We start from the raw sequence: 25,219 nt of genomic DNA, 5'->3' as shown, positions 1-25,219 counted from the left end.
CAAAATTTTCCTATGGGTTTTTATAATGGGGTTTTTCAGTTTATGAGTAAAATAAGGTCTGTGAACATAACTTGGAAATACTGGGATGTTTTGCCATACAATGCAAATTACTATAAATTTTTCAAAACAGTTGTTTTAAATGGTAAAAAAAACACAATGTTGCAGTTTGCAGTCTTGGTGAGCATAAAAGACTTATTTCAAAATCTTACCGACCTCAAACTTTTGAACGATAATGTATAGTTATTAGTTCAATTAAAAATGACTACAATTTTTTGTCCATTCATATATTATGTTTGGACATTATTTGTTGTTGTTCCAGCTCCCGCCGCCAGTACCAAAGAAGACATTACGTAAGAGTGTGACGAGGGAAAAATCTTTGGATCTCCCAGATCGTCAGAGACAGGAGGCACGACGGCGCCTCATGGCGGCCAAACGCGCAGCTTCATTCCGCCAAAACTCAGCATCGGAGCGGGCCGACAGCATTGAGATCTATATACCGGAGGCCCAAACACGGCTCTGAGAGTCACAGGGAACACCTTTATAACACCATCGTCATCATTCTCAGTAACAGAGCCAGTTTGAAGTATCTCAATACATTCATCAAGCAAAACAAAAGAAACAGAAGGGTTTTGTAACTTGTTTCAGAACTGCCTACAACATCCATATGAAGTTTTTCCTTTTTAAGGAAACATACTTCACCAAAATAAACATATTGCACAACATATCGCAATTGTAGACCCACATGATAATGACATCGCTTGATAAAGCAAAACTTTAGATTTAAGCTTTAATCACAGCGGAATAACATGTCCAATCTGACGATCCTTCTGTGAGTGTCTTTATGACATCCATTTAGCACTTTCAAAATGGAGAAAATTACATTTTTAGGCCTCAAATCTACACAATTCATTTCTTTTCATTAAATTAAGAAACCTGAAGAAAAGTCTTTAGTTCCGTCTGGTTCAATTCATTCAAGTTTTGTAGCTTTGTATTTCCATGGTTACATTTCATTTCTTTATCTTGGTATTTCTTTTTTTTCTTCTTCTTCTTCTTTCCATCTCTCTCTTCCCAGTGAAGTTCGTAGTATTTTTCTCATGAACTCTCATGTGAGCATTTATGTAAGTGCCAGTGCTGAAATACCTCAATCATACATTTTAGACTGAAGCCGTAGGCCAGTGCGGACAGTCACAGCCTTTTAAAAAAACGTTGTTGGTCATACACTGTTATGGGAGAACTTAAATCTCAGCCTGAGGGTTTACACTGTCGGATTAGAGATCAGTTTTTATTATACTCCTACTTACTGATATCAAATATACAGCTGTCACACTACTACATACTTGATGTTTATGTCATTCTAGAGGAATTACTGTAGGATTTTGGGTGCAATTGCTTAAAACCTAAATTCAACAATGTAAAGGTTCAAAAATGCATTTTTGCACTTTCTTCTTCTAAATGTATGTTTGTATGTATTTCCAAGGGAAATGAAGTTCTAAAAGATATTGTTGCAGTTGAATTGCAAGGTTTTGTGTGACTATCGATTTATCATTTAAGGTCTCTGAATGTTTTCATGCCTCACATTGTCATTCATCAGTTTGCATTTGTTTTTACTAAAACCATTTTCCTCTCCATCTGCTGTTATCAAGCATCTGACCCATGTTCTCCACCAAAAAAAAAAAATGCTTTTTATCTCCTTTCTGTATGTCTTGACAGAGAATCAATGATCGTGTCTCAGTTGAAGGAGATGTCGGGTGTTCCCATAATTATCTAGATGACTTTGCGGTTGGTGATAGATGTTTTATCAGTTAGACCGTCTGCAGTCCACATACCACACATCTGTGAGAGCGTGCAGAATGATAAGTTCAATTTAACTCTGTAATCAAAGTAGAAACCGAGTCTATTTGATGGCATTTGTCTGAACAGGCGGCTGCAGTAAACAGGATGGTTGATTATATTAGATGATCAAAACTGAAGGTCAATGCTGCTTTGGATTGTTATACAATCATTGAATTTGTTTTAAAATTTGTTTCGTTCAGAATGTATCACTAAAGATATCCACTTCCTGTTCCCAGAGATTTAAACTTCTGCTTAAACATCCTGCATCCAACACTCCAGCTAAAAGAGTTTGATATTCTATTAATAAGAAGTGTAAATGCATGAACACTTCTGGTTGTCTTGTCCTCGACTTGCAGCCGCCAAAGTGTAACTGCTGACAGACTCAAAAGCCTTCACAAAGACTTTTTTTTTTTTTGATTGCCATATTTTATCCACTACATATCATTTAAAAAATGGACTGTCTATCAAGCGCGGTCACATTTCATTTCAAATGTCAAACTGTTTCCCCACTTTCTGTTTAGACTGCCCTGTTCTTGCCTCTGCGTCATAGAACGAGAAGAGGCCAGAGATTAGAGGAGATTAGTTTTATCGCTTCCACTCAAATTCCTTGTAGCTTTATATTCTCAATTTCCTTCGCGAGATGACCTTGAGAAGAGCTTTCCGTTATAGAAGCAAATATTTTCCTTTAATTTCTCTGCTCTCTGTACTTTTCTGCTGCAAGTCATTGTTCAAACACAATTACAGCATTTCATCCAAGAGAGGCCTGTAATCGATGAAGATGACTTCAAGCTAGAGGAAATTTTTGGAAGTATTTTCTCCATACGTGAGCCAAAACACAACATTTCTGTTGTAAATTGCATCTGAAGCTCTCATTTCACACCAACAAAAGTTTTGAGTGATTATTTTGCTAGTCATTATTTGAAACAAGTTCTGGACAATTTACAGCTTTGTAGTGCGAGTAGTGGCCCTTGGGGTTTACAGAAATCCACCGGTCATTACTGATGCTTTCCTGGCCTTACAAACTATTCAGGCTGTTGAAATACACACTAAACTGATGGTTTACACCGATGGTACACTTTACAATAAGGTCTCATTTGTTAACATTAGCTAATGCATTAACTAACAATAAGCAATATATTTTTGCAGCATTTATTAATCTTTGCTTAAAAAAATATAGTTGTTCATTGTTCATATTAACTATTGAAATTGTTGTAAAGTGTTACCAACCGATTATTATGTATATGATATTTAATTTTTCATTATGGCGAAGTGAATTGATTCTGAGCTGATTATTTTAATCATGTTTTATGGTAAGTTTTTTTTCCTCTATATCAGAAGTAATTATGGTTGATTTTGCGGTCCTGCGGTGTGGCAGCTGTCCTTTCTGATTAACCTGCTCAATTATCAATATGCAAACATGCCAGTAATGCAGGCAGTGTTTATATGCCAAATATGCTTATGTGCCACATGTTTGAACAGCTTCTGCTGTTTATAGATCCTCACACACACCATCTTCATGTTTCATCGTCATCCTTTCAACATGACAACCTGAAAGTGTTATGGTGAGCTGGCCTTTAATAAACCACCTGGAAGAACAAATGCTCACTTCCCACCTTTTAACAGTGGAATCGTGTTATCAAATGTTGATTTGTTTGTATGATGGCCATATTTTCTTCAACAGGGTTGCACATCTTGTTTAAACCACATGTACATTTATGCTACTCATATGTACATTTGCTCCATTTATTTCCATCAGAATAAATCATGTGCCAGTATTTATCAAAAAGAAATGATTCATTCAAAATGCTTTACCCTCCGAACCACAGTATTTGAAAAACAGCCAACGGGTCTTTGGTACCGGTGCGGACTGAGATGCCCCGGTTTCGGTTTCTTACTGTAGAGAAGCTTCGTTTTGGGACTGGACTAATCCTGGATCTCAGAATGTGAAAAGATTATAAAATCTTAGTGAAAATAACAAATGAAAAAGGTAGTTGTTTAGCTGAGAATATTTTCATTTATTATACTGTATATCATATCTATATGAAGGGTGAATATAATACCAAATATTCATTATTTGTACAGAATTATATAAATATAAATAGTTATATATAAATCTATATATATAATATAAATACATAATTGATCCTTTGTTGAAGCAAAACTCTTTTTCTGCTCTTCCTTATTGGTTGAGTTGAGTTTCTTTGGGTGGCATGCACCATTCTGATGCTGAATGTGGGTTTTTCTGCTTCATTGCTTTTCCAGATCCCTTTTTTGAATGTTGTTTATTGTTACACTTATCAGTTTAGTTTATTTTGTATGTATTCATGAAATGTTTAAATTGTGTTATTAATTTGTGTTACGAATTTGACTATTTTTGTTCTTGATCATCTGAATTATTTGTGTTTCTTTTCATGACTTGATTATTGCTATGATCATACATTGTAAATAATTCAGTCATTAAATTTTTGAAGGAAATGAGCTATGTGGATTTTCTTGAATTAACTTTAATGCAACACAATATTATCAACACAATGATTTTAACTTTTCCAGACAGAGTTGTCTCATTCATTTCATTACCGGTTTTGACAAAACATAAAAATTGACACTAATTTAAAAAAATCTAATATGACTAAACATATTAAAGGCACAGTATGTTTTTTTCGCCGCTAGGGGTCGCTAACCTCTTCAAAACAATAACAAAGGCATAGATTGATGACGCAGTCAAAGAGCGTGGAATCATGGAACTTATCGTCATGCCGATGGATCTAATAATGTTTATGGGGAAATAATGTTTATGGATGAGTGAATGTACATTGATTCGTCTTATGTACATTTGCTTACCTTGTCTAATAACGTGCAAGAGCGGCGTCGAGTTCTGTCAAGTCCAAGTTTGTCGCAAGGTTCTCGCCATCTCGAAAACGCCACGCCGATATTGATGCTCGTTTTATTTCTCCTTTTGTCCCAAAGTTTGCTTGCCATGGTCCATAATGTTTGAACGAAACAACAACAGCGTGCCGCTGTCCACGGCTGTTGCCATGGTTACTGTGCAGCACAAGGAAACCAGGGATAACGCAGATATAACGTCATTGACAGGCGACAAGAGTCAAGGGAGGGACGGGCATGATTTAAAATGTGAATTTCTCTGAATTTACAAATTCATGGAAACATTTAGGATAATGTAAGTACACTATTGAACAAAATATATAACACTGTGCAAGTGGTTTTATGGATATTTTAATATAAAAATCTTACATATTGTGCCTTTAACTAAAGACATCCATCAAAAGAGATTTTAGTTTTGCAATACAAAAAATTTAAAATTTAAAAAAAATTTAAAATTGGAAAAAGTATTTACATTTAATTTATTCAATATAATGAAATCAAAATTAAACATTTCTGTAAGTGACACTTTCATTTAATGTTTATTAATTTAATTGTTGGATGAAAAAAACACTGAATATTTATGGATAGCATAAATCATAATGGAAAAGAAAATATATTATTAAAAATCGCATTTACTGCTATTTCCTGGCAGCAGACGGCGACAGAGCAGAGCAGCGTTTAGCCTAGTCATGTGACTTTATGGGGCACATGATGTCTTTCGGTCTCTGGTGCTTTGTAGCGAAGCGGTTGTGCGAGTAACAGTCTGTTAGCACCCGGTGAAGGAATGTGAGCAATGTTATTGTCTATCTCGTGTCAAAAGACAACATTATTAGCTTAAATCTTTCATATGCAGGGAAGAATGAGTTTCGTGAACGTTATTTCGTCTACAAGAGGTAAGAACAAAGACAAAACACTGTTATAAACAACAAACTAAGCAGAGGCTTGTAACGTATAAAACATGTTTTGTCAGTAAATGAGCCGTAGAAAGCATACAGCTGAGTGAACACGTGAATAATGTTTAGACTCCAGCTACTTTTTACTCCTTCACATGGTGTTTAATGTCAAAATTTGGTTTCACACTGCAGTATAGGGCAGAGCATTTTCCCTTAGTGACTAATGCAGATAAATAGGACAGGGTGTGACTGTATAATATAATAAGTGTCTTTCTCATTCTAGACTGGTAATTGGTTTCATGGGAACTGACTGTGGAATCTGAGCAATGTCTTCCCACCCAGATAACTTAATACTGTCCTCGGGTCACAACTTTAGCATGGACTACTCTTCCCGGGATATTCAACTGAAAATCATCAGCCTGAGCTTCATCTTCTACACCTTCATCTTCCTCCTCTCTCACATACTGTCTAACCTGCTGCTTCACACCTACCGCTCACTGTCAGCCAAAGAAAAGGTGCTCATTAATCTGTTAATTTAATGTTTGTTTTATAAAAGATTCAGTTTTTGTTGATATGATAATTTTCCTCACATTCTTTATCTTTGCTTCAAGGTCTTCTGGAATCTAACTGCGACACGGGCGGTGTTTGGCATCCAAAGCATGGTGGCAGGGCTTCGAGCGCTCATGGAGGACTCTGCTGTCTTTTCTGATAAGATTCTTGGGCAGGAGGACTGGTCATGGTTCAACTTGCTGTCCGCTACAGGCTTTTTCTTCTTTGAAAATTTGGCCCTTCATGCGTCTAACGTGGTGTTCTGGTCCTTTGACCTGCCGTTAGCTATGCACCACTTCTTTGCCCTGGCAGGGTTTACTGGGGCAGTTGTGTGGAACTGGCAGGGTCATTTCTTGCCTATGGTGACCCTGCTGCTGGAGATGAGCACACCCTTCACCTGTATCTCCTGGATGCTGCTTAAGGTGAGACACAATGGTCTGGGGAAAATGTTTTTGCTAGAAAACTTATAGGGATAGTTCACCCAAAAATGAAAATTCTGTCATCATTTACTCACCCTCAGGTTGTTCCAAACTTGTATAATTTTTTTTTTGGTTATGTTGAACACAAAGGAAGATGTTTTAAAGAATGTGTTAAACTGAACAGTTTTGGGGCACCATTGACTTCCAAAGATTTTTTTTTCTGCTATGGAAGTCAATGGTGCCTCAAAGCGGCCTGGTTACAAACTTTCTTCAAAATATCTTCCTTTGTGTTCAACAGAACAAAGACATTTTTACAGGTTTGGAACAACTTGAGGGTGAGTAAATGATGACATAATTTTCATTTTTGGGGTGAACTACCCCTTTAATCAGTTAGTTTGTGAGATTTAGTGCAGTTTGTTAATATATAATATGTTTTGCGCATGGAAAATCTTTGTGAGCAAAGCAGCAAGTAAACTGTTTGTCTGTAGGCTGTAGTGATCTTCTGAAACACCTCTGCTTTCTCACCTGCAGGCCAGTTTCACTTCTATTTTGATGTGGTGAAAAACATGTTTTTCTTCCTCTATTCAATAATTTATCATGCTTGATTGCTGGGAACGCTTTTATGGTTCTGCTATATCTGTACACTGTTCTTAGAAAGAGGAACTTTTTCTTTTTCACTGATAAGTTTTACCCATTTAAGGGGTTATAGGTTTGTGGTCTCTTCTCGGGCACAGCATTCTAAAAATGCGATGCTCAAGTTAAAAGTTCAACTTTCAAAAAATGCATTTATAGAACATTTTTCATTCATCTGCCTTGTGTCTTGTATTCTTAAATGCAAAAACGCTTTCTGTATGACCAACCTCTTAGGGGCCGTTCAAACAGAATGCCTTTGTGCATTCCACTGCACTGCTTTTTCATTGTTTTTCTTGGTAAACATGCACTAGATGGAAGCTTTTGAACATTGCATTTTTCGCCTTGTGTCTTGCCGAGTCTCATGCATGACACGGTGTTCTAAAAACACGGTGCTCAAGTTAAAAGGAATTTAAAAGTTTGATTTTTAAAAAAAATATCAACCTAGTCTCTGGACCATGCATTTTTTTTCCTTATTCCACTGCTCTTTTTCTTGCATTTTTAAATGCAATTATATTAAATCCTCTAGCTATGTAAGCTTAATTTCATGTGTCATTGCTTTCTAAAATGTTTTGTCTTGATGGATCAACAGTTTGAAGACTCTCTTGCTGAGCGACTTAAAGGGGATAGTTCACCCAAAAATGAAAATTCAGGCATCATTTACTTACCTTCATGTTGTTACAAATTTGTATGACTTCCTGTGGAGCTAAAAAAAAAAAAAAAAAATCCATACAATGATAAAACTTGTTTTGGACCCTATTGACTTTCATTGTATGGACAAAAACTGAGGAAACATTCTTCAGAATATCTTCTTTTGTGTTCCAAAAAAGAAACAGAGCCATACAGGTTTGGAACAACATGAGGGTGAGTAAATGATGACATAATTTTAATTTTGGGTGAACTACTGGTTAAATTATTGACTCAGAGATTCAAATATCCCCCCTGTGTAGCTAATTGTGAATAAACTACATTTGAATTAATAATAAGACCTTGTTTTGAACTTTGTTTTAAATGATTTCTTACATTCCTTCTTTTCTTTACCAAGGCTGGCTGGGCTAAGACTCTGTTCTGGAAAGCTAACCAGTGGATAATGATTCACATGTTCCACTGCCGGATGGTTCTATCCTACTACATGTGGTGGGTGTGTTGGAATCACTGGGAGGAGATGAATACACACATCCCACTGTTTCAGAGACTGCTGTTCTTCATAGGCCTCTTCCTGCTAACCTTCTTCCTCAACCCCATTTGGATGCATAAGAAAACCCTGCAGCTTCTCAATCCTGTGGACTGGAACTTTGACAACATGCCCACTCCAGAGAACGGATCAATCCAAGACCAGGCACGACACAAACCCCATGCCAGCTGATTAATGCCAAGATCAAGGCCTCGTGGGAAAATGAGGAAGACTACAGCTATAAAAGTCAGATGGGTGCAGAGAAATATTTGACAATTTTGTGCAGTGGTGTTGCTTTTAGGTTTGTTGTAGTTATGTTTAAGATCTTTAGGTTTAGCACTAACTACTTCTACTTACAACTACACTAACCACTACAACATGAGTACGGAGATTGCACAGTTAGTAAAAAGGGTTAGTTCACCCAAAAATGAAATTTCTGTCATTAATTACTCACCCTCATATCGTTCCACATCCGTAAGACTTTCGTTCATCTTCGGAACACAAATTAAGTTATTTTTGATGAAATCCGAGAGTTGTTTTTTTTAATCCCCCATAGAAAGCAATGTAAGTACCACATTCAAGGTCCAGAAAGGTAGTTAAGACATCGTTAAAATAGTCAACGGGACTACAGTGGTTCAACTGACTTTATTCAACAATTTCTTCTCTCCCCTGTCATTCTCCTAGTTTACGCTCAGCACTTCCAGGTTTTATGTCAGATCGCCGACTCAGTATTGGCCAACGCTGTACATGTGAGCAGCACAACACATGCGTGTGATGCTGATGTAGGAGCCGGCCAATAACGAGTCGCCGTTCTGATGTAGAACCTGGAAGTAAAAGTGCGTCAACTGCGTACGAGACTGACAGGGTATAGAAGAAAATGTTGAATAAAGTCATGATTTTTTTTGTTTTTGCGCACAAAAAGTATTCTCATCGCTTCATAACATTAAGGTTGAACCACTGTAGTCACGTTGACTATTTTAACAATGTCTTTACTACTTTTCTGGACCTTGAATGACGGTAATTACATTGCTTTCCTGGGGGGATAAAAAAACAACTCAGATTTCATCAAAAATATCTTTAATTTGTGTTCTGAAGGTGAATGAATGTCTTAAGGGTTTGGAACAAGATGAGGGTGAGTAATTAATGACAGAAATTTCATTTTTGGGTGAACTAACCATTTAACTCAACGTCATGTCATCCAGGTTTGGAATGACTTGCTTTCTTCTGTGGATACAATGAAAGTCAATGGGGTTCAAAACAACGCCCCAAATGAAGTTTTGTTTTATGGACCGAAAAGCCATTTAAAAGGCAGGTTTTTTTTTTTAAATCATCTTTTGTGTTTTAGAAAACAAAGAAAGTCATACGGGTTTGGAACAACATGTGAGTATGGTGAGTAAATGATTCTAGCTACAGTATATAGTTTTTGGCCTTTAAAAAAATGACTACAATTCTGATGCATGTTTCAGGGAGACTTCAATGGGCCTGTAACTATCATGAGATTTGTTTTATGTGTCTTGCTTTCAACTTCCTGTTTGAGTTGAGTTGGGTGTCCTGAAAAAGCCTTTTACTGTACGTGTGTTTTGGGAGTGGCTGTTTGAGTCTCTCTTCTCTTTGTACGTTGGCAGTTGGTGCAGCACAGCATCTCTCAAGCTGCGAGATCCTTGTCTTTTTTTTCAGTTTTGATCTGATAGGCTGGTATTTGTTACTCCCAATGATTTGTTGTCATGTGATGAAGAAAATTGTGACTGCATCATGACCAAACAACATGATCTGTCGTCTCAACCACTCTCTACTTCACTAAATGTCACTCAGTATTTGCTTTGGAAACTTCAGCTCAAAGCCATCTGACCTTTTTTGTTTTCCTTTTACTAAGGATTTTTCTTTCACAGATGTTGTGCATTTGTGGTGTTCAATGGCTATAGGCTGTGTTTAGTGAGCATTTGTGGATGTTTGACTAAACTCTTTGTGTTCTGCATAAATAGGGTTTGTTCTGACTGAGACTGAATAATCTTTGTAGGAAAGAATGTTTGTGTGCGTGAGTGCCAGAGAGGCATAAGGGATGGAAAAGAAATTTATTTTATGATTGAGTGTTTCATTTTGAGGACTAGATATTGAACTGGAGTTCCTCAGTGTATGTTTGTTTAGTTATACTTAATACTTCCTTTTTTGTTATATTTTTAGATAGGCGTTGAAGAGCAAAAAAATCTGAAAATTCACATTAATGGCATACAGCATATTTAAAGCAAATACAACAGACAAATGCAAAACATGACAGTGCCAAATTTATGTGCATGCATACATACCTTAGCTAATGCTACTACCGGAAATGAATGAAGGAAAAAACTACGCTTGACCTCTGTATCAAAGAGAAAGTGCGGTAACAAGTGAAATATATAAATATTAAGAAATGTATTTATAACAGACCTACTTTTTAATATAACAATGACAAAACAGTGCTATAGTATTGAACCTATTGTTAAACCAAGAGTTTAACTAATATTACCAGCTGCTAAAATACCTCGACTTCAGTTACTTTTGTCTTTTTCACTTGGGTTTAAAAACAGCATTTCAGTCTGTTCTTTCACAGTGTGAGTCAGAACTGCTGATTTGTGTTAACTGTAGGATTGTGTCACAAATGTAAAGCAGGTTGACTAAATGTCAGCTACTTCAATATCATTACTGTCTGAGAGGGGAAAAATATATAAAATGTCACTAATTCCCCACACAGCAGTACATTTCATTGGGGAATTCATGTGTGTCACTATCCATACCAAAGTCATCATCATTATTTATATGTATATTTCTGTTACATTTCATAGTTAATTTAAAATTCTGAGCTCTGAACAGTGATCTGTAACAACAAACTACTGCTTGTGATTTCACAATTGACTCCAGCATGTTAGCTGGAAGTCTGTTGTATATTTAATATTGAAATGCATTTGTTTCAATTAAAATATAGGTTTAAAATTCAAGATTCAATGCTCCAATGCTGCTGTTGATGCTCTTATGTGTTTAAGCATGTATTATTTAAAAAAAATAAAAAATAATAATTTCCGTTTGAACCGTTTACAGTTTAATGCAGAAGGTACGACTCCATTGCACTTACCAACTTTAGATGTCAATGAGTGATTTCGGCCAGTTTTTTATCCACTGTACAATTAATGATCAAAGATACCATCATTTGAGTAGGGTGAATGAAGGGTGATTTCAATCACCCCAAAAACATGCTGTGTTCGGGTGGATGGGGCAAAATAAAAACAACCTAATTCTGAAAATAGAAACATGAAATTAACAAATTTTTAATGATTTTGTTGCAGTAGTGCATCATATTCATGTTTCAATCAAAGGTTTGTGTAAAATAGTAGGTATGACAATTTTATGACCTTATTATGAAAGCTAGCAAAATCTTGTCATTTTCCTTACTTCATGCATTTCAGGGTCAACTTCCTGTTTGATACCTGCCCCACCCACCTACATGATGTCATTGAATGAGAGCATTCAGTTTTGATTTTGTGGTCTCACTTTGAGAACAGTGGCTGTGTTTAAGGACTTGACACTTAATCTGGACTGAAAGACTGTTGGACTCTGGCGTATTGTTTTATTGTTATATGACAATGATGACAATTGTTGTTACTGTTTTTTCTTTTCTTTTTTTCTCTTTTCTTTTAAGCATTTAATAAAAAATAAAAAAAAGATTATGTGGTCTCACAGCTAGGGCTCAGCAAAAGTTTTTATTTTCACTCATTAGGTGAGAAAATAAACTCTGTATTATTTGTTATACTGTCCCTTTTAACCTTATGTCCCAATCACCCTTAATTCACCCACTGATGTAAAAAAATAAAAAATAAAAAATAACTGAGGAGGCAGATTTGAATGAGCAGGATACTTCTGCTAAAACACAGAGCAAAGTTATAAAAAAAAAAAAAAAAAAAGTTTTTTTTATCAAGAAATTACTGAGCCTCCCCGTCGGGGAATCGAACCCCGGTCTCCCGCGTGACAGGCGGGGATACTTACCACTATACTAACGAGGAGTACGTAAAACGTAATGACGTCACTCCCATTCTTTTTTTCATCTAATGATTATTTTGTGATTCCATTCGAAGATGTTGTCATTTAATACAGAAATTATATATAATTATATATGTATATTTATATATTTTTTTATTTAATGCAGAAATTAACTTTAATCCCTCAAATTGAAATGAAAAAAGTGCAGCAGATCAAGGTTAGTGTCAACAAATATCTCTGACTGAGAAACAATACCGAATTAGTATCAGCAATTTAATGGCCATTTTAACGGTTTAATAAGGATATGAATTGTAAACGCTGATCCCGATTCGGTGCTACACATTAAAGTTTGAAAGCATAAAGCGAGTTCGTGTGTGACCACTAGGCTGCAGTACAGCACCACAAACACTGCAATGCATTCATATGCCAGACTGTATTTATGTAACTTTAGACATTTGTGAAAAAGATCTACTAGCACGAAATATATTTTAGCCAACAAATGATAAACAAAATCTTGTGACTTCGTAGCTAGCACGAAATAACAGAACAATATTATAGTACTAAAATAAACTATTAAGTGTGTTTTGGTATTTAGTTTTATATAGTGTATATTTTAGTGTATGTATTTTTTAAATATAGCTAATCACAACCTACTTCAAAATAATCATGATTTCATTTTCAGTTTTTTTTCGTTAGGCGCTAGGAAAACAAATTTGTGTGAAACGCGTTGATTCTGTATTTAATCTAAGTGTTTATTTCACCTATTTATTATAACAAGCACAGTAAGATGTTTCCAGCAAATGTATTAATTTATTTTATAATTACACTAATTAATGTGACCCTGCATGTGAGTGAAGCAGAAGGTGCAGCGGAGCGGTTCACACACATCACGTGACACATCGGAACGCGTGTGTCCATCCACACGGAGGAACGCAGGGAATTTGATTGACGTGTCTTAAAGCTAATGAAAGACTGTCACACAAATGGCTCCACCAATGAGGACGGAGTGGAGGGCGGGGCTATGGAGTGGTTGGCTCGGGTTTGGGAAAAGCAGTGGAAAAGTTGCCTACAGTCCTTAAAAAATGATACAGAGAATATTCATGCAGTTGAGTCTGTTCTGCACCTAACCGGTGTTGCGGCACCGTAGACGGGATTTAAACTTAATTTATTTCAAAGACCCAAAAGATGGTGAGTAGATAAAGCATGCGTATGAAATTTCCAAACACTTGAGAATCCACTGAAAGTCTATTATATGTGAAATAAGTTTGTAATTTGTAACGCGCATATATTCAGCGTGATATTGATTTCCCTTGTGCAGATAGCACCCTGTACTGAAGTTTATTGCCTGAGCGCGGTCGCACTTATGAGATAGTTTTAATAACAATAACTTAAAAAGTTTTCAACATCTTCGGCTGATGGGGCGGCTGCGCTTTTCCTGTTGAATTCCGATTTACGTGGCAAGTGACAACTGTGCGCAGACATGTTAGACTGTATTAAAAATCTATACAATTCAGTATTAATAAACACCGAGCTTTCATAATAACCACCTGATACTGGGGGCTCGTGTAATGTAACAGTGTTGCACGTTCAAAGACAACTTTGGAAATATCAGGGAATTTTAAAATTGTGATTTTTAAAAGTCTGAAAACTTAGTCTTTGATATTAAATGATTATAACTCGTTCCAGTTATGACCTAGAAATGGCTCTTTGTGGTGATTTAGGTGCACTAATTTTACTTATTAAAAAGTTTGTCATATGAAGAAATTAACCAAACATTTGAGAAATATAACTAATATGATTTACTCATGTAACATGAAGACTCCAATCATATCAGTCTTCTAGAAAAAGATGCTTTATTTTGAATGGAGGGGGTCCCCCCTCTTGGGCCCCGACATGTTGACATCACATAACCAGCACATGTCATGTAATTAAATCAATGTCAGAAGTACCACAATACTCAAATATTTACTTTATATAATACTTTAAGTCATTTGAACAGAATGAGTTCAAATGTTCAAACAAGAACTACATGCTGGAGCGATGAAACAAACCATGCATAAATTTGTTAGATCTATTTTTTTTTTTTCTCCAAAGATATCTATTTTTATTACAGATGTGTGCAGATGAAATGAAACTAAATTAAAAATATATAGCCCACGGCTTTGATGCAAACCATCAGCAGTTAGTAAACGCACACTAAATGCATTCACACTAATGGGATGAATAAGAACCAGCTAAATGTATACAAAAACTTACTGAGTGTACCTTTTTATATATATATATATATATATATATATATATATATATATATATATATATATATATATATATATATATATATAATATTCGGTAATAACAGCTAGAAAAGTAATTTCTCAAAAAACTCTCAATTTACTGTGTTACAAAAAAGGGAAATAATTTTTAATACCACAGATGCTTATAATGTCCTTCAGTATGAAAACATAAATTCAGGTTGACTCCTCGTTCTTGATATGTTTTGTTTTCGTCCTTCACAATATAGGCATTCTGTACTAAAGCTGAAGGTTACACTCTTGTGCGTGACTGTTGAAGAGAAGGTTGCCGAACAGTTCCCAAGCAAAGGGCCTTTCTAAAGATCTGAGCTCTCATACACACAGTGTGTCATTCAGTTCAGAGCTTCATACCTCCCAGTTAAACATGGATCAAATGTTTGGAAACATTTAAGGAATGCTCTTTTAATTAGTGAAACTTTTCCACCTCCCCTCAGTTTTACTGCATCATTTCCTTCCCTGGGAGCTGCATTGCTTTCAGGAATCTGAGGCCCTCTGGCCTTTTCCTAGATGAGTGTGTGTGATACGGGGGAAGAGCTCTCTCATGTGCGACTGCATTGTTTGGCTCCATGCTTGTCCGACTCACTTTGCATCAGAGCACAGAAGAGGACAGGATTTGCTCAGATTGCAGGCAATTTGCTTAGCAAATAGCCACACCACTGGAGCAGGGGGCTTCTCCGCCCACAGTGATCTGCTCCGTAAATAAAGGCTGTGGATTACAAGCTTTTCAAGCTTGCTGAACATTGCCTGAAGCGCACTGGTTCAATCCACATCAAAAACTAACATTTCTTTGCAGCCAATCAACAGTTCTTTGAGTTGTTCTCTAGTAGTGCCACACATGTGCAGAGGTTGATATACAAGTGAACTCTTTAGGAACGAATGACATCATATCTCTGTGATTCAGTGCGGAGTGGCACGGATTTCCTTCAGGAATCTGGAGGGAAAAAGGAATTTATGACGGGGGGGATTTTGACACAGTGGGAGAAAGAGACAAAAGTGAGAGAAAAAACTCTTTGTTTGCTTCATATTCATTGGGTTGTCTTGTTCTACCAGAGTCAGGGCAGATGGTGTTTTGTATGGCGGCATTTTAATGCCATTAATGACCGAGCGCACAAGTGATGCTTGCGCGCGCAGTAAATCACTTCCGCGAGAGGATAACAGATCTGCACGCGAGGAAACGGGAGCCTGCAAGCTCATTTTAAACCCGCGCGCGCGCATGACATCTCATCTGCGCGCAGATCAAGCCCTCGCGTGCTCGGACAAGATTCGCAGCACGCGCGTCATCATTCCCCACACTCGCGCTCAATCTTCTATTTCGCTCGCGCGAACACTTTTGATTTTTGTCAGTCGTGGGGCGGGACTTTACTTATTTCAGTGTAACCTCAAATGTCATTGGTCAATTCAGTTTTTCCAGAAGTCTGTTTTGATTGGACGTCTGTTGTAAAACGATTAGACATGGCTTCATCAATGGACCAGATGCAAGTGAGTTAAACTTTATTTATTAACTGATTGATTGCATTATTATTATAATATGGCCTACCATATACATTAACTTGATTTATTTTTATTTTTATGGAGCTGTAGCTGCTGGGGAAATAAGAGAACACATATTATATTTGCTGTAGTACATTACCACTATACTTCCACTAAACAGTATCTGTTTACCCAGCCAAAATTATATCAGTTCTGAGAACTACAGAAATGTCAAAAGTGTCAATTAAATAGTTGTAACTATGATTCTAAATCCAGAATTGCTTCATGTGGCTTTGGATGAAAGATACATCACTTGTTCATATCAGCAAGAGTTGTTGTGTAAGCTTTTGTTATCATTCTTTGTCAGTTTAATATATTATCAGGTTAATATATTTTCCATTAAATACAGTATAAAATGGTTTCAGCATTTCACTCTGTTGAAAGGTTGCAGTTAAAGTTAAGATACAGTACACAGTATGAATGATCATACCCCCGAAACCCAATTTAGAAATCTTTATATCTAAGACATATTTCTTTTTTTGTTGTTGTTTTTGTATACTATCATGGGTAAGCAGATACTGTTTAGTGGAAGTATAATGATAATGTAGCGGTGAACTACTATGTGTTCTCATTTTTCCCCAGCAGCTACAGCTCCATAAAAATAATAAATCAAGTAATATAGTTCTAAAAGGAATATAATAATAATAATAATGAATCAATCAGTCAATAAATAAAGTTTAACTCATTGCATAATACTAGTAATACATAGTGTTTTGGACCATCTATAGTAAAGTGTAGTATACTGTATACATTATACTATTTACAACACTTTGTTAATGAATGCTCAGTATACAGTGTATTAACTATGTAACTGATAAACTTAATAAATACTGTATAGGCTACTTTATTTTTATACAGTAAACTCTAGTGTAATTGTAGTAATATACCCTATAGTTGTAGAAAACTTAGTATTTGGGTAATTTGTTTATATTACCCTCACAACTATAGAATTACAAGCAAATAAAAGACTAACTATACTATGTCAAAAACACTTAGTATTACTATAAATTACATAGTATTTTTTTCATCTGGTCCAAGCCATGTCATCATTTTACAACAGGCGTCAATCAAAACAGACTCTGGAAAAACTGAATTGACCAATGACATTTGAGGTTACACTGAAATAAGTAAAGTCCCGCCCCACGACTGACAAAAATCAAAAGTGTTCGCGCGAGCGAAATAGAAGATTGAGCGCGAGTGTGGGGAATGATGACGCGCGTGCTGCAAATCTTGTCCGAGCACGCGAGGGCTTGATCTGCGCGCAGAGGAAGATGTCATGCGCGCGCGCGGGTTTAAAATGAGCTTGCGGGCTCCCGTTTCCTCGCGTGCAGATCTGTTATCCTCTCGCGGAAGTGATTTACTGCGCGCGCAAGCATCAATTGTGCGCTCGGTCATTAATGGCATTAAAATGCCGCCATAGTTTTGTTGGGTGATCTAACGTTGTGATCATGCAATACACGTGGGATCCATGTTTGTTAATTGTTAGAGCTCCGTGTCCATGTATGAGCTTGTGTGTTCTGTGAAGGATTACTGAAATCTGCTGAGAATCCACAGAGGTGCCAAACATGCCATTACATTCAGGAGTGATGCAGCTTCTCAGAGTTCATTCGGTAAAGCATTACGAATTTGCCTTCTCTGAAACTCTTTGAAAGGACTAGTTCTAAAAAATGAAAATTCTGTCATTTACTCACTCTCATGTTGTTCCAAAACTGTATGACTTTTGGAATATATTAAAGGGTTAGTTCACCCAAAAATGAAAATTATGTCATTTATTACTCACCCTCATGTCATTCCAAACCTGTAAGACCTTCATTCATCATCAGAACACAAACTAAGATCTTTTTCATGAAGTCTGAGAGGATCCTGTCCCTCCATAGAGATCCAACGCAACTACCACTTCAAGGTCCAGAAAAGTAGGAAAGACAAAGTACTCCAGTGGCTTAAACTCCGTTTTATGAAGTGCAAAAAAAACATAATTTACCACTGAAGAATGTTTTTTTCCCCCCATACAATGAAAGTCAGTCGGGTCCAAAACAACACTGAACTCCACTGACTTTCATTCTATTGATCGACCCAAAAAAAAAAAAAAAAAAAATCAGAGAAATTTTTCAAAATATATTCTTTTGTGTTATGTAGAAATCATACAGTTTGATGAGTAAATAATGACAGAATATTCTTTTTTGGGTGAGCTGTCTCTTTATGTGAACTTAGAATCTAAACATTAGCTGTGTCTCATTCCAAAGGCTGCGTCCTCCGGAGGTCGTATTCGAAGGTTGCATATGTCATTGAGGCTGTATCTTTCAGAAAAGTAAGTAGGACACTCCGAACGCGATCTTGGAATGCATCCTTCTTTCACAGGAATTCGGAAGATGCATGAGGTGTATCCTTCGCTGCTGCAGATAGCCCACAATTCTTTGCGTCGCTGTTAACAACCGTCATTTATTTGAAAAAAATTAATTAATAAATGGCGCCGTCGACAAATGTACAAGCGAAGATGTGTTTAAATGTAAGTAGTTTCAAGCTTGTTTTTGTTTTAAACTTTGTTCTTCCTAATATCCTCCTCCTTTGTCTCTGTAACAGATATCTGTTGTACATAAGCCAGCTCCTCAAGCATTAACCAAAATAAAACAAGTAAATACATTTTCTTTTCAAATTACATATAAATTTCTTAATAATTTTCATTAATTTGCTGAGAGCGCAACGGCTGCCGTGAGTGCGTCGGCATAGCAACGATATACTTCCTGTTTCCTTTCCTGCCTGTGCGTCTTACGAAGGATGTCTCGTTTAATTCTGACTAAGGACACTCCATATACCGCATCCTTCACAGGATTCGTCCTCTTGAGGATGCAGCCTTCGAAATTAAATTAAATGAGACACAGCAAGTATTTAGCCTTCATGTCTGATTTGCAGTTCTTTTGTTACCATGGTGACACTGATAACAGGATATCATGGCGTACATCATCAAACTTAATTTCTCGCCTCCTCATCCTCTGTCTTTAATGTCTAACCCAGCAGGATTTAGACTGTTTTTGACCTGCCTGCGTGTGTGTTCTCATTGGGTGTGTTTGCTTGAGGTCACAGAGTTTGCTTTACAGGTCCATATTTAACACATTTCAAGCTGGTTTATAGAAGAAAATAGATGGATGGTTTGCTATTCCAGGTCATTGTTTAGTGGTTTGTTAAGTGTACTTCTGTTAGGAAATTCTAACTGTGAATTAAACTTTTGACCCTGAACGGCAGCCTAGACATCTTTGCAGACTCAGTGGTAAGACTTTAAGGCATTTATTGTGATAGTGTTATGTGAGATTTTTACATGTACTGTTAGCAGTCATTCCTTAAAGTTGACATGAAATGGAAATTCAGCCTATTTTCTAAATGCATGTTTTTGATCTTATTGTGAACAATTCATCCATGCATTTTATAAGCTTAAGGATTTGAGCGAGTTTGACAAGGGCCAAATTGTGATGCTAGACGACTGGGTCAGAGCATCTCCAAAACTGCAGCTCTTGTGGGGTGTTCCTGGTCTGCAGTGATCAGGATCTATCAAAAGTGGTCCAAGGAAGAAACAGTGGTAAACCAGCGACATGGCCTTCGGCAGCCAAGGCTCATTGATGCACGTGGGGAGCGAAGGCTGGCCCGTGTGGTCTGATCCAACAGACGAGCTACTGCAGCTCAAAATGCTCAAGAAGTTAATGCTGGTTCTGATAGAAAGGTGTCAGAATACACAGTGCATCGCAGTTTGATGCGTATGGAGCTGCATAGCCGCAGACCAGTCAGGGTGCCCATGCTGACCCCTGTCCACTGTCAAAAGCGCCAACAGTGGATGCGTGAGCATCAGAACTGGACACAGAGCAATGGAAGAAGGTGGCCTGGTCTGATGAATCACGTTTTCTTTTACATCACGTGGATGGCCGGGTGCGTGTGCGTCGCTTACCTGGGGAACACATGGCACCAGGATGCACTATGGGAAGAAGGCAAGCCGGCAGAGGCAGTGTGATGCTTTAGGCAATGTTCTGCTGGGAAACCTTGGGTCCTGCCATCCATGTGGATGTTACTTTGACACGTACCACCTACCTAACCATTGTTGCAGGCCATGTACACCCTTTCATGGAAACAGTATTCCCTGGTGGCTGTGGCCTCTTTCAGCAGGATAATGCGTCCTGCCACAAAGCAAAAATGGTTCAGGAATGGTTTGAGGAACACAACGAGTTTGAGGTGCTGACGTGGCCTTCAAATTCCTGAGATCTCAAACCACTCGAGCATCTGTGGGATATGCTGAACAAACAAGTTCGATCCATGGAGGCCAAACCTCGCAACTTACAGGACTTAAAGGATCTGCTGCTAACATCTTGGTGCCAGATACCACAGCACACCTTCAGGGGTCTAGTGGAGACCATTCCTAGACGGGTCAGGGCTGTTTTGGCAGCAAAAGGGGGACCAACACAATAATCGGAAGGTGGTCATAATGTAACTTGTGCCTGTTTGGTGTATATATGTAATATATTTTATTTGGCCTTTTGCTTTTATTGGATAGAACAGTGTAGAGGAGACAGGAAGCAATTGGAAGAGAGAGAGTGGAACACGATCAGGAAAAGATCTCGAGCCGGATCTCAAACTCTGGTCGGCCGAAGCGCTACTGCACTATATGTTCCGAGCACTGTCCACAAGGCTATGGCTCCAACAAGCCATAATAATTTTTAATCAAAATGTCAAAACTGGATCTTTCAATGAAATGACAGACTTCTCTCTGGTCTGATTCTGATCTGCCTGTCCAATCAACAATTGATGGATTAAACCAAGTCCCACCCTAGATTCATTCATTTTTTTTTTTTTTTTTTTTTGATAATCTGTTTAATTTGGGTACATCACAATACAGACGAAAAGAGCAGTTGCTACTTTCACTACATCAACATTTTAAAGGTGCCATCAAATTGAAAATTGAATTTATCTCTGCATAGTTGAATAACAAGAGTTCAGTACATGGAAATGACATACAGTGAGTCTCAAACTTCATTGTTTCCTCCTTCTTATATAAATCTCATTTGTTTAAAAGACCTCCGAAGAACAGGCGAATCTCAACATAACACCGACTGTTACGTAACAGTCGGGATCATTAATATGTACGCCCCCAATATTTGCACTTTGTAAAGATCCATTTTGAGGGTTATATTAGCTGTGTGAACTTTGTTTATGCAATGATAGAGTCGAGAGCTCTTGGGGGGGCAGAGAGCGTGAGCAATTAAAGGGGCCGCAACCTGAATCGGTGCATTTCTAATTATGCCTCAAAATAGGCAGTTAAAAAAATTATTTAAAAAAAATCTTTGGGGTATTTTGAGCTGAAACTTCACAGACACATTCAGGGGACACCTTAGACTTATATTACATCTTGTAAAAAAACATTCGATGGCACCTTTAAGTGTCAGTTGTTTGCTTATGTTAAAGTTCACCCCAAAAACTCAAATTCCATCATAATTCACCCAACTTATGTTGTGGAATGACTAAAAACAAAACAACATTATGTAAAAGTTGTTCTTTTGGGTCTGATCTCAGTTCACAAACTGCTTTGAATCATTAGTTCACGAATTCAGTTCTCTCATTCCCATTACAGTGGTTCCCAGTTCCACAACAGCTGGAGGCTATCCATCCTGGACGTGACCATTGTAAATTTATTTGTCCTTCCTGTCGGAAGTGACGCAAGCACTTGGAGCATATCAGAAATTGAATGGGAAATGTGTCATGGCGCATCCAGTATAGACAGCATAACTGATTATAATGGTTTCTATTATCTTTATCGTCACGTCGTGCCACTCACATCTGGTGTAGACACGGTGTAAGAGAAGATTATCAGTGAACAATGACTTATTTTGCTCCGTATCACATGTGTGCTTACTGCTGTTGAATAATAGCCCTTCGTTTATTTACTGTCCTCTTTAGACATTAAAGGGTTAGTTCACCCAAAAATGAAAATTATGTCATTAATGACTCACTCTCATGTCGTTCCAAACCCGTAAGACCTCCGTTCATCTTCGGAACACAAATTAAGATATTTTAGATTTAGTCCGAGAGCTTTCTGTCCCTCCATTGAAAGTGTTTGTACGCTTCTAACTAACCCACTGATGTCACATGGACTACTTTGATGATGTTTTTATTACCTTTCTGGACATGGACAGTCTACCGTACATACATTTTCAATGGAGCGACTGAAAACTCTCGGACTAAGTCTAAAATATCTTAAACTGTGTTCTGAAGATGAATGAAGGTCTTACGGGTTTGGAACAACATGAGGGTGAGTCATTAATGACATAATTTTCATTTTTGGGTGAACTAACCCTTTAAAGGGATAGTTCACCCAAAAATGAAAATTTGATGTTTATCTGCTTACCCCCAGGGCATCCAAGATGTAGATGACTTTTTTTCTTTTTTTTTCTTCGAACGCAAATTATGATTTTTAACTGCAACCGCTGCCGTCTGTCAGTCAAATAATAGCAGTGATTGGGAACTTGAACAATAAGAGTCGAAAAAACTTCCATAGACAAATCCAAATTAAACCCTGCGGCTCGTGACGGCACATTGATGTCCTAAGACACGAAACGATCGGTTTGTGCGAGAAACCGAACAGTATTTATATCATTTTTACCTCTAATACACCACTATGTCCAACTTCGTTCAGCTTCCGGCTAGTGAGGTCTGATCGCGCTCTGACAACGGAAGTGATGTCTCGCGCTCATTGAAGTATATGGGCGAGACATCACTTCCGTCTTCAGAACGCGTTTTTTGACCTCACTAACAGGAAGCTGAACGAAGTTGGACATAGTGGTGTATTAGAGGTAAAAATTATATAAATAACGTTCGGTTTCTCGCACAAACCGATCGTTTCGTGTCTTAGGACATTAATGTGTCGTCACGAGACGCAGGTTTTAATTTTGATTTGTCTAAGCAAGTTTTATTTACTCTTATAGTAGAAGTTCCCATCCACTAGCATTATTTGACTGACAGATGGCAGCGGTTGCAGTTAAAAATCATAATTTGCGTTCGACTGAAGAAAAAAAGTCACCTACATCTTGGATGCACTGGGGGTAAGCAGATAAACATCAAATTTTCATTTTTGGGTGAACTATCCCTTTAAGAATTGTTGTTTACTCTGTATGAATTAAATTTGTGTAGCATGTTCAAATGAATTCTGATGATCTGGTCTCACACGTTCCATAGATTTGAATTAAAAATTAAGGTACATGTCCGCAATGAGGCATATCGGTGTATGTTACACTGACAAACTGACTTCATTCTCTCAGACATGTCTGGAGTGATACAGGAAGCTGCAGACTGGTAGAAGCCCTGCAGCCACATTTTAACAGCAGGGTTTTTTCCTCGCCCTGCACAATTGCACACCCAGAAGTCAAGCTGAAACTAAACATTGATCATCTCATCATGGTCAATGCTGACACGTGCACATGTACTAACACATCTGTTCCTAACTCTCTGGATGTTTCATGCACATTGCACAAGAACTGTCAACACAATTTATCTTCTTATGCATTTCATAAAAATAATCCATTCAATTTTCAGGGTCATATTTATAGTAAAAATGAAGACATTAATATAATCTTTTTTTAAATATCCCTTAGATGCCTAGTTTAAGTTTCAATTGTTTCGCAATTGAGTTTGTGTAGTAATGTGCTCTGCAAAATTTACAGTCTGTTGTTTCATCAGAACAGAGAAAGAAAGCTTGAGACTGTCATGTAGGAATGCATCTATCTTCCATTGCGGCCTTTTCCTAAGCCACAGACCTCTGAAACTTGTCATTTAAAGCTCCCTCTTGTTAACTACCTGTCATTTGAGTGATATATTTTCATGGTGTCATAATGCTCTGAAGGCAAATGTGCTGTGTTAATGTTGATCCATAAATTAGTGTTTCTGCACCCACGGCTCTGATTTTTGTGTTGTTCTGCACTGGTGTGTTGTTATTTCAAGTTTCACACATTCTGTCAGCTCTGTTTCCTGTCGGTTTGTGTGTGTGCGTGGTCTGGTAAACCCTACAGTGGGGGGAGTAATACCTGAAATATTTGACCTTGGGAAAATGTTTTGCTGCACTTGAGGAAAACAGCTTATAAATATTATTATTATTTGTTTCATGTAAAAAGGCAGAAAGTTTTCTGTGAGGGTTGTGTTTAGGGTTAGGGGATAGAATATACAGTTTGTACGGTATAAAAATTATGTTTATGGAAAGTCCCCATAAAACAGAAATCCAACGTGTGTCTGTGCATGTGTGTGTTTGTTTTACAGTCACTTTTTTTTTTAATAAAAATGGGGTATATACTATCAATTTCTATAGTTTTTATAAGAAGGTAATTATAAATAGTAACTATTTAAAAAAAAAAAAAAAATTAATTCATTTTTTAATTGTTTTTCCATATTTATGTATAAATCATTTTTCCAAGAGGACATTCCCAAATGTCTGCGTTTTGTCTGATCTAAGTATTTGACTTCAGGGGACAAATTTGTTTTGAGTTTTTATCAAACTCATAGATGGTTGACTTGAAATAGTTTGCACCTTGACTTCTTGACTTGACTTGATTTTTTTTTTTTTTTTTTTGTCTGATTTTCCCACCCAAAGTTGGGTAGACATCTCTTATATCTCTTTTCTTTGTTGTTATGGCACATGGAGTCTGTTGGGTGAGAGAAAGAAAGATAAGCTTCAAAGAGTGTGTAGACTAAACAAGCTGTCAGCATCCTGTCTTTTTTTTCTTTTCTCTTTTTTTTTTTTTGACAGACTGTGTCATGAGGATCTGCTGTTATAGTGCACAGCAAAGTTCTGGAAGTAAAAAATGTAATTCATCCTCTCCATGGAGAAAATTATTTTCATAAACCTGAGTTACAATGAGCTCTGAGTTTAATACATGGTATATTCTGCTGTATTAAAGCCACGAGTGTGTGTGTGTGTGTGTGTATATATGTGCTTATTTACAGTATATGATTTATGAGGACACA

General features: G+C 37.1%; 3 protein-coding genes and 1 non-coding gene across 7 annotated transcripts in view; 3 read left to right on the top strand and 1 right to left on the bottom strand.

Moving 5' to 3' along the window:
* Positions 1 to 4,311, top strand: part of dlgap2a (discs, large (Drosophila) homolog-associated protein 2a) — a 141,225-nt gene extending 136,914 nt beyond the window's left edge. For all 4 annotated transcript variants that reach the window (XM_048191070.1, XM_048191068.1, XM_048191067.1 and 1 more), the window contains one exon: positions 320 to 4,311. In XM_048191070.1, the coding sequence (XP_048047027.1) occupies positions 320 to 520 (201 nt within the window). In that variant the 3' untranslated portion in view covers positions 521 to 4,311. The remainder of the gene's footprint in view (positions 1 to 319) is intronic.
* A 1,099-nt stretch (positions 4,312 to 5,410) lies between these two features.
* On the top strand, positions 5,411 to 8,912 carry cln8 (CLN8 transmembrane ER and ERGIC protein). The gene is made up of 4 exons (XM_048191065.1): positions 5,411 to 5,609; positions 5,893 to 6,124; positions 6,221 to 6,580; positions 8,253 to 8,912. The coding sequence occupies exons 2-4, from the start codon at positions 5,936 to 5,938 to the stop codon at positions 8,571 to 8,573; spliced, it is 870 nt and encodes a 289-aa protein (XP_048047022.1). The 5' UTR covers positions 5,411 to 5,609; positions 5,893 to 5,935; the 3' UTR covers positions 8,574 to 8,912.
* A 3,428-nt stretch (positions 8,913 to 12,340) lies between these two features.
* On the bottom strand, positions 12,341 to 12,412 carry trnad-guc. The gene has a single exon. It is a non-coding gene; the product is annotated as a tRNA-Asp (tRNA).
* Positions 12,413 to 13,538: 1,126 nt separating this feature from the next.
* The window catches only part of arhgef10 (Rho guanine nucleotide exchange factor (GEF) 10), a 69,937-nt gene continuing 58,256 nt past the window's right edge, over positions 13,539 to 25,219 (top strand). The window contains 1 exon segment of the mRNA XM_048191064.1: positions 13,539 to 13,577. The gene's annotated coding sequence lies outside the window, so the exon portion shown is untranslated.

This window comes from Megalobrama amblycephala, linkage group LG5 (genome assembly GCF_018812025.1).
Source record: "Megalobrama amblycephala isolate DHTTF-2021 linkage group LG5, ASM1881202v1, whole genome shotgun sequence".
NCBI classification, from domain to species: domain Eukaryota; kingdom Metazoa; phylum Chordata; class Actinopteri; order Cypriniformes; family Xenocyprididae; genus Megalobrama; species Megalobrama amblycephala.
This window is presented reverse-complemented; position numbering and strand designations above follow the sequence as displayed.

Excerpts from the sequence above, each read along its gene's own strand:
- cln8 (XM_048191065.1), top strand. The coding sequence starts at position 5,936 with ATGTCTTCCCACCCAGATAACTTAATACTGTCCTCGGGTCACAACTTT. Across the intron at positions 6,125-6,220 it reads CACTGTCAGCCAAAGAAAAG|GTCTTCTGGAATCTAACTGC; the intron begins GTGCTCATTAAT and ends CTTTGCTTCAAG. Across the intron at positions 6,581-8,252 it reads TCTCCTGGATGCTGCTTAAG|GCTGGCTGGGCTAAGACTCT; the intron begins GTGAGACACAAT and ends TTCTTTACCAAG.